Source organism: Pyxicephalus adspersus, chromosome 9, assembly GCF_032062135.1.
Source record: "Pyxicephalus adspersus chromosome 9, UCB_Pads_2.0, whole genome shotgun sequence".
Lineage (NCBI taxonomy): Eukaryota > Metazoa > Chordata > Amphibia > Anura > Pyxicephalidae > Pyxicephalus > Pyxicephalus adspersus.
The window spans coordinates 37118569-37131890 of NC_092866.1; the positions used below are offsets into that span (position 1 = coordinate 37118569).

At 36.2% G+C, this 13322-nt stretch overlaps 1 protein-coding gene across 2 annotated transcripts in view; it reads right to left on the bottom strand.

The window, feature by feature from the left end:
* Positions 1 to 13322, bottom strand: part of MACROD1 (mono-ADP ribosylhydrolase 1) — a 418223-nt gene that overhangs the window by 6566 nt on the left and 398335 nt on the right. For both annotated transcript variants that reach the window (XM_072421468.1, XM_072421469.1), the window contains exons 5-9: positions 12686 to 12802; positions 11419 to 11540; positions 10721 to 10751; positions 10562 to 10635; positions 4742 to 4823 (exon numbers count right to left, since the gene is read on the bottom strand). In XM_072421468.1, the coding sequence (XP_072277569.1) occupies positions 4742 to 4823; positions 10562 to 10635; positions 10721 to 10751; positions 11419 to 11540; positions 12686 to 12802 (426 nt within the window). The remainder of the gene's footprint in view (positions 1 to 4741; positions 4824 to 10561; positions 10636 to 10720; positions 10752 to 11418; positions 11541 to 12685; positions 12803 to 13322) is intronic.

Below are 13322 nucleotides of genomic sequence, written 5' to 3' on the forward strand. Positions count from 1 at the left end.
ATATTAGGGTTGTATTCGAAGCAACAACAATACCTCAGGGTACACATTTGGGCAGTTTGCAAGGTGAACTACAAGCCTTTGCCCCTAGACCTAAATTAAAAATATAGCTATTAAATACAGTATATTGCAAGTCTACAGCCCTTGGATGTGGTGGCTGTATTTTTGTTCAGGCTAACAACATTTTCTGCAATTATAGAAAAATTCCTGCTAATCTTTCTTGATCTTTCCTTGTCCTTGTAACTTGCTGTGCAGGGAACTGAAAGCTCAGAAAATGTTATCTCTTTCCAGATTCACTACAAAATGCCCCTCCCATTTTAAAGAAATGAGAAGAAGAGAAGGAATCTTTACTTCTAACAAACATCCTACCTTAGGGTGGCTATGCTACTTCTAGATACAGCATAGTTGGTGAGCATTGTCACCCTAGGACAAAAAGTAAATTACTGGCTGGATCAACATTTTTAATAAAAAAAACAACAAATGCAGCCACCACATCAAAGGACTGGTAAATTGCATTGTATTACATTGTTCTTGAGAAAAGCCATGTTTTAAGCTTAACCCTTTAGCAGTGTGCTGCACACCACTACTAGAAGTACATCTAAAACGCTAATATGGGAGTTTTTTTAAAACATATTTTATATTTTATTTAGTATTAAATTTACATATTATAAAGCAAAACTGTAGCGTGTTTTTAAAAAGTAAGCATTGATAATAACATTTTTTGGTAATTTTTTTAATATTATATACATTTTACTTTTGCAATTCTGCATGCGAGATAAAATAATCAAAAATTTTCCATCTGGTATTTATCTGTATATCAGGAAATATATCAAACCTGAATTACTGGCTTGCATTGAGAAGTAAAAACGCACAGTTATTAGGTAATACTACTAACCAGGAAGCAAAGCCAGTTAGGTTCATAAATATTTGGACAGAGACAACTAACTAATTTTGGTTCTGTACATTACCACAATTAATTTTAAATGAAACAACTCAGATGCAGTTTAACTGCAGACTTTCAGCTTTAATTCAGTGTGTTGAACAAAAAGATTGCATAAAAATGTGAGGAACTAAAGCCTTTTTTTTACACAATCACTGCATTTCAGGGGCTCAAAAGTAATTAGACAAATTAAAAAGCTGAAAATAAAAAGTTTATTTATAATACTTGGTTGAAACCCTTTGCTGGCAATGTCAGCCTGTAATCTTGAACTCATGGACATCACCAGATGCTGGGTTTCCTCCTTTTTAATGCTCTGCCAGGCCTTTACTGCTGCAGCTTTCCGTTGCTGTTTGTTTGTGGGTCTTTCTGTCCGAAGTTTAGTCTTCAACAAAATGCATGCTCAATTGGGTTCAAATCAGGTGACTGACTTGGCCATTTAAAAGTATTTCACTTCTTAGCTTTAATAAACTCCTAGGTTGCTTTGGCTGTATGTTTTGGGTCATTGTCCATCTGTATTATAAAACACCTCCCAATCAATGTGACTGCATTTAACTGGATTTGAGCAGACAGTAGGTCTCTGAACACATCAGAATTCATTCAGCTGCTTCTGTCCTGTGTCACATCATCGATAAACACTAGTGTCCCAGTGCCACTGGCAGCCATGCACGCCCAGGCCATCACACTGCCTCCGCCATGTTGTACAGATGATGCGGTATGCTTTGGATCATGAGCTGTTCCACGCCTTCTCCATTCTTTTTTCTTGCCATCATTCTGGTAAAGGTTGATCTTGGTTCAAAGTCCAATCTAGCCTTTCTATTCTATTCGCTTATGAGTGGCTTGCACCTTGCAGTGCACCATCTGTATTTACTTTCATGCTGTCTTCTCTTTATGGTAGACTTGGATATCTATATGCCTACTTCCTGGAGAGTGTTGTTCACTTGATTGGCTGTTGTGAAGGGGTTTCTCTTCACCATAGAAATGATTCTGCGTTCATCAACCACTGTTGTCTTCTGTGGACGTCCAGGTGTTTTGGCGTTGCTGAGTTCACTAGTGCTTTGTTTCTTTCTCATGATGTACCAAACTGTAGATTTTGACACTCCTAATATTGTAGCAATTTCTCTGATGTTTTTTTTCTGTTTTTGCAGCTTAAGGATGGCTTGTTTCACCTGCATGGAGAGCTCCTTTGACCGCATGTTGTCTGTTCACAGCAAAATCTTCCACATACAACCCCCCCAACACCAAATCAACTCCAGGCCTTTTATCTGCTTAATTGATAATGACATAACAAAGGAATTGCCCACACCAGTCCATGAAATAGCCTTTGAGTCAATTTTCCAATTACTTTTGAGCCCCTGAAATGAAGTGATTGTGTAAAAAAAAGGCTTTAGTTCCTCACATTTTTATACAATCTTTTTCTTCAACCCACTGAATTAAAAGCTGAAAGTCTGCAGTTAAACTGCATCTGAGTTTTTTCATTTAAAATTATTTGTGGTAATGTACAGAACTAAAATTAGAAAAAAGTTGTCTGTCCAACTATTTATAGACCTAACTGTATATAAAAAGCAAACATATCCACTACAAGAAACATCCCATATATACTCTATAATAAATCAAGATCCTTTTAAACTCAAAATGCCATTAACAAAATATTATTTGTTTATATATCGGTGATACCTAGTGGGATGTCCTTGAACTACATTCGTTGGTTTTACAGGTCAGTGCAGCTAAACACAAGCTGCTTGTAACACTTACTTAAGGTTTTTATTAGAGTACATGTGGCACATATTTATTAGTTCTAAACAACAGCAAGGTCAATAGTCTTTGGTAAATCTATTTTCATTAGGCTGATCACATCTATCAAAAACAAAACAAAAAAGAAAACTCTAAACATGCTATGGTTTTCCTTTCACAAAAAGAAAGTATAACCAAGAAGGTTACAGTGAGGATGCACTAAGGAAAGTGCTCTTCACTAAACCAAAGTACTTTATATATTAGGCTGTATCAAATCAATATATACCAGCAATTCTGAATGAATATTTATCCAATGGAGTAAAAAAAAAGATTTGCAAAGCTCCACTTCACTACCCTGAAATGAAGATTAATCCCCTAATTTTGAGGATATGTGATGGAATAAGACATGAATACCTTCTATCCTAACAGTTATTTCTTCCAATAAGTAATGTCCTACACCGAGTCAATAACACATTAACAAATGCAAAACAAAGTGCCACACCATAATGTATAGCTACCAATTAAAGATCAGCTTAATCAAAGTATTGCAGTAGTTCAGTGGAAGCTGAATTGTAATTAGCAGGTATGAAAGTCTTCATTTTAGTGTTGTTTGTATGCTATTAATTAAATGCTGTGTATGAAGTATACTGTATTTATGAGATCCTGTCTTTTAGTATATTCAGGATAACAGGCCTTTGTATAAGAGCTGTAAAACCTGTAACCGTTCAGTTTATATGATTAAAGCATTTGTGAAATACTAACCCAAATCGGATTTAGAATTAAATTTGAATGATATACTATCACTAAGCCTTCTTTTCTCCAATAGATCCAAAGTAAAGGCTTAATATACTTGCTCATACAGTGCTCATACAGGGTCAGTTCCTTACTCTTGTAATTTCAGCATCTTATTTGGTATAGAATATTTTAAAGCTGCAATTTTCTAGAAGTCTTTATGAAGGGGTCTGCAGCAGGCAAATGCAAATTTTCATAGGAGAGACTAGTACTTCCAGGCTGTTCCTTGCAGGAGTTTGGTTGATATACTTTATTATTACATTTAAAAAACTCTGTACTTTTTGTGTGAAAGGCAGTTTGAATTTTTCAGCCTTATATTGAAGTTATTAAATTACCATTATTTTATGTTTGACAAATAAATATAACAACATCTATAGATTTCACTGCTACTAAAATTGTTATTGAGAAGTACAGGTCTAAAACTAGTTAGCAAACTCTTGCATTTATAAACAGAAAGAGCTCAAATGAGAATTTAGTTAAGTGCTGCAGATGGAATGGGAGTTGTGGCAGCAATGGGTCCCAGAAATTGTGAAGTCCCACAGCACCCCAAGTCCTTTATTCTACCAACATCTTTAAGCATGGACAGCAGCTGTCGCTCCCTCTGGTCTATAAATATTGTTTTCTCCATCGCAGTGCAGAGTTCATTATTCTTTTATGAAATGATAATCTAAGCCAATCATGGGCATCCAGCATCCCTCAAGCTACTGCAGAGTTTGCTGAGTTGCAGCACGCACTGACAACCAAGAGCCATTAGGGCATACTACAATATATATGTCCTCAAATGAGTACATGTGTGTGTTGCCCATGGTTTAAAAACAACTGACTGATCTCCATATCTGTATTTCATAACAAAAACTCATCATTAATAATTTCTTTGACTCTTTTATTCATGTTCTCCCTAACAATCATTATATTAAAGCAGAACTTAACTTACCTCCCTTTCCTCCCACAGTGCCCGAATTATGTAACTACTGGGGACTTAGGATGTCGTCTTATGACGACCAAAGAGGTAACTTTGTATTGCAAAGCCAATATTAGAAGTTTTAAGCTGAAGTTATACCTAAAACTCAAAGACAGTTGAAAAAGTTTTTGTGTGTATGTAGACTTAGGAAGGACTTTATCCAAAGATGAAACATGGTACTTGTCATACACATTATTCATCTTTATCTCCAGCGACTCTTCCTTCAACAACAAGCCTGCTCTACCTGTACCATAAACAATTATGCCACTGTCATTGATCTCTAGTATGTGTTTATATTAAAATATTTACAACCAACTTACCAAATGGGAAATATTCAGGAAGTTTGTTAAGATAGATCTCTTCATCTTTTGCCGTGAAAACGCAGATGATAATACGGTCAAACTGAAAATAAAAGTGCACGTTTCTATATTAATATTTACTGAACATAAATTTGGATACTATTTGTTTTTAAGGAATATTTTATGGCAGAAAAATAGGAGTCATTATCATTGACCTATTTTTAAAACTGCATACCTGAGGGCTGTAGTCCATATTTTTAGTTTACTACTGAATCACAAACCTAGAACAGGCATTTGTGAGAAGTATCAGGGTACCAGGTATTCATTGTGATCCTTGCTTTTAATAACTGAACTGAACATACATGATCACCCAGAGCATGCACTCTTGTCCTAATCAAAAACAAATCAACAATGCTAGAACCAAACATTTTTTATCATGATGGGTATCTGACGCACGAGAAAATAACAAAGAGGAAGAAAGGAGATGTGAAGTGGTCCAGGAGGAGACACATGGCTGCTAATTGAATTGAGTACCAAAAAATAGTTTTATAACCACTTCTGATGATTTCCTAAATGCCTAGTGAAAAAACAGAATATCCCCTTGAAGTTTAAAAGGAGTGTTGGAGGAACAAACAGAACTTAGTAATGGGGTAACATTAATCTATTGTACATTATTAACATACAGACCAGTAGTCCCCAAACTATGGTTTGTGACTGGTTATTGCCTGCTGGTTGCAGCAGATCAGCCCGTAGAATGAGAAGGCCCTGCCTGCAGGTTTTTCTCATTAAAAGATAGAGGAAGAAAGCTGCTGTACCCAGAGCATTGTTTAACACCTATTGTCCACTGTCCAGCCCTTTAATAGGCTTGTTTGTCCTGAATAGGCAAAGCAGTACATATACCATTTGGTATGTAATGACAAAGATATTGACAAATCAATAGGCTCAAAGCTTTGGTTCATATAAGATACAATAAATAGTGCCATATCCTTGGTGTTACTCCTAATACCACTTCCAATGTTCAAATTCATCTTGCAGAGTTAGTAGATACCTCAACCAGACAGGATCAGAATAGGCAAAATGACAATCTTTTTTTCAAAATAAATGAGTCATTACATACATTTGGGCACAAACATGTATACTTCACTAGCTTCCTTACTGTCATGTTCTGCATATACAGTTAGGTCCATAAATATTTGGACAGAGGCAACTTTTTTTTTTTATTTTGGTTCAGTACATTACCACAAATAATTTTAAATGAAACAACTCAGATGCAGTTGAACTGCAGACTTTCAGCTTTAATTCAGTGGGTTGAACAAAACGATTGCAAAGATAAATGTGAGGGACTAAAGCCTTTTTTTACACAATCACTTCATTTCAGGGGCTCAAAAGTAATTGGACAATTGACTCAAAGGCTAGTTCATGGGCTGGTGTGGGCAATTCCTTCATTGGGCCATCTTCAATAAGGCAGATAAAAGGCCTGGTGTTGATTTGAGGGGGGGGGTTGTGCTTGTTTATGGAAGATTTTTCTTTGAACAAACAACATGCGGACAAAGGAGCTCTCCATGCAGATGTAACAAGCCATCCTTAAGCTGAAAAAACAGAAAAAAACCATCCGAGAAATTGCAACAATATTAGAAGTGGCAAAATCTACAGTTTGGTACATCATGAGAAAGAAACAAAGCACTAGTGAACTCAGCAACCAAAGGACCTGGACGTCCAAGGAAGACAACAGTGGTGAAAGATCGCAGATTTTTTTCCATGGTGAAGACAAACCCCTTCACAACAGCCAACCAAGCAAACAACAATCTCCAGGAAGTAGGCATATAGATATCCATGTCTACCATAAAGAGAAGACTGCATGAAAGTAAATACAAAGGGTGCACTGCAAGGTGCAAGCTACTTATAAGCCTCAAGAATAGAAAGGCTAGATTGGACTTTGCTCAAAAACATCTAAAAAAGCTAGCACAGTTCTGAAAAAACATTCTCTGGACAGATGAAACCAAGATCAACCTTTACCAGAATGATGGCAAGAAAAAAGAATGGGGAAGGCGTGGAACAGCTCATGATCCAAAGCATACCACATCATCTGTAAAACATGGTGGAGGCAGTGTGATTGCTTGGGCATGCATGGCTGCCAGTGGCGCTAGGACAATAGTGTTTACCGATGATGTGACACAAGACAGAAGCAGTTGAATGAATTCTGAGGTGTTCAGAGCTATACTGTTTGCTCAAATCCAGCTAAATGCAGTCAAATTGATTGGGAGGCGTTTTATAATACAGATGGACAATGATCCAAAACATACAGCCAAAGCAACCCAGGAGTTTATTAAAGCAAAGAAGTGGCAAATTCCCGAATGGCCAAGTCAGTCACCCGATCTGAACCCAATTGAACATGCATTTCACTTGTTGAAGACTATTTCAGACAGAAAGGCCCACAAACAAACAGCAACTGAAAGCTGGAGGAAACCTAGCATCTGGTGATGTCCATGAGTTCAAGACTACCGGCTGTCATTGCCAGCAAAGAGTTTTTAACCAAGTATTAGAAATGAACGTTTCATTTTCAGCTTTTTAATTTGTCCAATTACTTTTGAGCCCCTGAAATGAAGTTATTGTGTAAAAAAGGCATTAAGGCTTTAGTTCCTCACTTTTTCATGCAATCTTTTTGTTCAACCAACTGAATTAAAGCTGAAAGTCTGCAGTTCAACTGCATCTAAGTTGTTTCATTTAAAATGAATTGTGGTTAATGTATGGAACCAAAATTAGAAAAAAGTTGTCTCTGTCCAAATATTTATGCACCTAACTGTAGCTGTACTGATCGGTGAGCCAATAGAACAACCATAAAATCATCATGTCAGAAATCCTTATCTGGATGCTGGTTATAGGTCAGTGACTCATTTAGAAGCACAGTCATTTTTTAGCCTGGCTGCCAGAGTATAAAAAAAACATAAGTGTAGCTCTGTGAAGGCTACTTTTTTTTACTGACAAGTGCTACTAAAAGTAGAATTTTGGGCATTTGAATGTTGTTTCCAGAACCTCTGGAATATCAGTATGGAACAAATCTGGGAATTCAACTCAAAATCATAATCAGACTTTTAGATAACAAGGGGAAATCTAGAAAACAACCAAAATAATCATATGATAGAAGATACCATCATAGTTTTTTTCTGTTTAACATTTTATGATAGAACATAATCAGTGCATTACCAGGACTAATGTAATATCTCATACAGAATTAAAATACCGCTGGATTTAATAAGTATCTTATATATGCACATTATAAAGGTTAGAAAAGAATCAATTAGGTCACAACTTACTTTATATTATAATGAGACATTGTAATTTCCAAATATGCAATAAATATACCATAATTCAACTAAAAATGATAGATAACAAAAATGTGTAATATGTAAAAAAAAGGACAGTATATGAATACAACTATGTAATAGATAAGCATAAACATAACACACAGCCCTGATCCTTTGAAACTTCAGGAATAATGAGTTTATTAAGTGTAAATGCAAATTTTCATACAGTGGTCTCATATTTCAAGAAAGAAGATAAATTAACATACTAATATGAACATACATTTAGAGATCATCTTTCATTGGAGATAAATATTTGTTTTACACAAAATACCTATTTTTACTAGTCTTCTGTAAAAGTGATTAGATTCACTGCAAGGTTGATGTATTTTACATTGTGCTGCTCCAAACTGTGTGAAGCCAGTTGTCAAAGAGATCAGTTAAGTAAGAAAAACAAAAACATTACATTGCAAAAAAAAATGATCAACCACAATTTAAACACAGGTCAAAGGCCAGTGCAAGCTATAGTCCTAAAATCCATACCCTTTTGTTGGCTGCAAAGCTTTCATACAAATGGGAATGTAAACACAGTCTGATGCCACTTAGGAAGATGTGAAATCCAAGACAGATCCAGGAAATGTATGTCAGAAGCACCGATGAAGGACCTTAAAAGGACCCCATAATTATCCCCAACTGATTCCAAAACATAGCTGAACATGCCATGCTGTATGCGTATATCTACAAAGTTCAAAGTGTCTACAGATGGTGGCTTTATCTAACTTCTTGACTGTTCTTCTCTGCCACTATTATTTCAATCTATCACACCATCTTATTAGATCACTACATAATACCTTGCTAAAGTTTGTTTGGTGGGGCTTCGGATCCAGAGTAGCAAAAAAAGACACTATATTTACCTAAATCACAGGTAGTGTCAAACATGCTGCACTACCAGACAGCGCAAATGGCCCCTTGCAATGCTGGTTAATGACCAATGATTTCCGCCTGCGATTAATAATTCCAGCCATATCCAATGGTGGACTTTAAGGGTGTTCCTAATTCTACTATTTATGTGATGAAATATTTTGCCTCCCTACAAAAGTTTCATTATATTCTATCCTTTGAAACTTTTGCATACCTTTAACATTAGGTCTGATTCATTTCGCCCTTTAAGACCAGAGAAGATAGACTATCATGGGTAAACCCTTTATTAAATTAGGTCTATTATATGCGACTTAACCTTGCCTTAACCTTAACTGTCACTGCTTTTGAGAGGATATGTAGGTAAGATCCCTTGAGAAAAAAGGAAAACATTCACTTATATGCACATATTGTTGGTTACAACAGTGACCATGCATCCTTTGTCTTATATCTCCCACAGGAAGTTGGATGTTGGCCACATACTGGATGAGTCAAAGTGGTTCCTGGATATGGGATACATTAGCTCATGTTGCCAAAAATGTGTCCTTCGATTAAGCCAGTTATACTTCTTTGGTACATGGTAGTGTACAGGTTGGCTTAATCCCACCTTAGTGCCTCCAGTCTCTGTTTTCATGGCTGTGCGTAGGTTGGTTCACCGTTTGACCCAAGGGCATTGCCACCATATGTGAAACATTTTTGGATAGCAGTTTATCAAATAATATACACCCTTCTTGAAAGGAGTATACGAAAGGATCTATTTGAGGTATTCCTACTCCTTTCTCCACAGGATTACAAATAATAATTTAAGCTTATCACCAGCCGTAAAGCAGACTCTAGTTAAACCATTGAGGTCCGGCTCTCCTTTGGTAGCTCAGGTTAAACAGAAAGTTATGTGGTACTTTTTTAATGCGAACATAGTGGCTAGACTTTAGGATAAAGTGAATGTCTTTCAGGACATTTGTCTCCTTGGTTTAGAAACTACCTCCTGAGGGATTTTGATGATTCCCTATTGAATATATAGTCACATCTTATCCTCAGAAGGAATGTTCTCTCTGGCGCCATTGGATGGCCCTGGTCTGACTCCTTCCCTGTTTCCCAATGACTTCTTACCCTTCCTACCTGTTTTTAAATTTCTCTCACTTTGCCTAGATTTAAGGTAGGAGACCCATCTACCCTGCAATTTGATAGGAGCTTTGAAACTCCAAAGCACAATTTAGATTCCTTCTTTTTATTCATGTGACATGTAGAGGGTATTGGGTATTGGAGTGCATCTGCTCTTCAGGTTTTTGTATTTAGACATTCCACTTCTCATTATGTACCTGTGTACTCATGTACTTCTAGGCACTGCAAGCTGTTTTTTCTAAAACTTTCAAAATATGTAACTAATAAAGGTCAATGCAAATTCCAAGTAAAAAAAAAATATGCCACTGCACATGGTGAACTGACCATGTCATGAAAAAATCTGTCTGAGTTCTGTGCACCATGTTCTTATAAATCTGATGTTGCCCTATGTCTCTATAGCTTTCCTCTGACTCGTCCGTTCTTTACAAAAAAAAAAAAAAAAGAAGACTTCTCAAAAATGTATTTGTCCTAAACAATTCCCTTCTTTAGGATCACCCACCTTGTCCTTGTGTTCATCCAGGTAGCTCCTAATGGTTTCCAGTGCTACATCAGCAGCCTCATCAGAGGGGTATCCTAGTGAAAAAGCATGTTATATGAAAACAAATATTTTCAAAAAATATCCAAAATGGATCACATACCACAGTCACTGAACACTCACCAAATGCTCCAGTAGAGATACACGGGAAAGCCTATAAAAAGACAAATATTTGTCAATAAAAGTACGTTTACAATGTTAGCAATTTCATTTTAGTAGTTTTAATTGAAGGGACTGTATACGTTTTTTTATAATGTTTATATATACAAAGAGATCACCTTGTTGTAAATAACTATTCAAAAAACAATAAATGAATAACACACACACATAAAATACAGTTATGTGCCTTGAGAATTCTCTTTTGCACTGCAGAACACTTGCATAGAGAAGATAGATTGAAAGTTTACTTTTTTTCTTCATTTCTAAAATCAGTCATTACTGCCATTTGGTTATTTATTTTGTTGACGAGATGCAATTAATATTAACAGAAAAATATTAAAAGTCATAGTGATCCATGGTTTAGTTAGATAGCAAGTATATCTAGAGTAAATGTATTATCACGTAGAAAGGCTTCAGTCAATACTTATATTGAACCACTAGAGGTGTTCATGGTCTGCGATGATAAATGGAGAGAAAAGAGACAGGGGTGTAAGAGGAAAGAGAAGGTATAAAACAGATGGAAGAATTATAGATTTGTTAAGCCTGACAATAAATTAATAGGAAATGTAGAATAGCTATGTTCTAGAAAATTTAGATTAAGGGAACATGTTCTAATTTCAAAGTTTTGCAGGCTGTAAATGGTAACTACTGGAGTATCTTACCAGTGTGCGTAGCTTGCCCTCAGTAGCCATGTACAAGCTGTTCTTGTAGCAGTTATGCAGATCCTCCTTCTGTTGGGGCCCCGGATTTCCCTCTGCCACGGGGCCCACTGCATGAATCACATCTAGTAGCAATAAACCATATTTTGCATTATACAAAGCAAAAAAAGCCCTGCGGTCTATGATATTATAATCAAGAGGGAACAAAGAGCGATTAAATGAGATAGCATTACAGCACATCTTGCTACATAATCAGAAGCTTGTTCACCTAGCTTTACAAAGACAAGAGAATGAATTAAATCAATTATTTTAAAGTCAGTCACAAATTTTTTCATTGTATGGCACAGGTACAATTAACATTATTTAAGTACACTGCAACTAACTTGATAATTTGTCATAAAATAGATGCAGGGGCCACCCTGGCTATATTGCACACTCAGACTCTGTACACTGCGGCTTTTGCAAATTACTGTGGTTATGGTGGAATCTAGTGTGTTGAAATCCTCCTACTCCTTTTTTTTTTTTTTTTGTGCATAACTAACTAATAATACACATACCCCCTACTAAACCCACCCTGAAGAAGGCTCTACTGGAAAGAACTACTGGCTGCAGTGCAGTAAAATACCTATTTGTATTTTATTATTTTTATTGTTTACTGAGGCGAGATAACACAACAATAACAGAGACATTGCATACACATGAGATTGTATAGAATCATAAGGTTTGTAACAGAGCAATCTAATATGACATAAGGAACAATACAGTGTTCCACAAGACATCAGTTCATTTCCGTGTGGAGTTAACTCCTGGGCATGGGCGGAAATGAACCACAACAGCATCACAATGGTCACAATGGTGAAGGACCTCTCAAAGGGTTATTCAAGTAGCTGGAACTGAGGTTATAGCATTACTAAAGATCAGATGTTTCTAGCAGGGAGACCTTGAACCCCCATACTTGTAGGTATAAGAGAACTGAAGGAAAGAGGTGAGAGGGAGTAGGCGACCTTCTCGAGAGCATTCAACTCTGAAGGAGCTAAGTGGTTTTGAAAGGCCAAACTATTCAAAGAGGCATTTGAAAAGTAAGACTGTAATAAAATAATGTAGAATTGAAATGTAAACCCATTTGTTTTGTAAATTTACCATAGTTCTAAAATCTGATGCATGATGAAATCTGAATTCGAAAGGGCTTGACTAGTTTCAGTTTATGTTTAACGTTTAGTCTTAAAAAATTAAGCTAGCATTTTTATCAAAAGGGGTATATTATACTCACATCTGGCAGGAAGTAGGTAGCCACAGGTAATTTTGGTCTGTCCAGTTTCACAGCCACCATGGAAGCTGCATTCATGCTTCAAAAGAGGGCCTGCTGCCTTGTGTATGCATCCATCCACTGAAAATGAAGATGAAAAAGAAGATGAAGACGACATGAAGGGTGAAATTAGAAAAAAAAAGACATAAGGCATCAAATATAGTGCAACGATCAACAGTACACAGCAAATGCACAGTAAACCAAAACCATCTTTTGTAACTTGGCTAACACTGCCTTTCCAATGATTATATCTAATTGGTCACCATATGTTGCAAAGTACACTATAAAAAAAAACAAGTACATGAGGGATTACAAAAGCATGCCTATGGTGAAATTCTTGTGGTTCTATAGTAGCAGACAGTTGTAAATGTTATATTTACTGCATAGAGTAAATAATAAATCTGTAGTTGATTTACCAAACCACTACATTTAACATCTACCTAAAATTGAAGCAGTATTCAGTATCATGAGAAATCTCTAGGAATCTTAAGCTACGTACACACTTCCAATTATTATCGTTGGAAAACGAACGACAAACGTTCATGCACGATATAGACGAACGATCGTATAGCACCGATCCTGCACATAGAGTTAACGACAC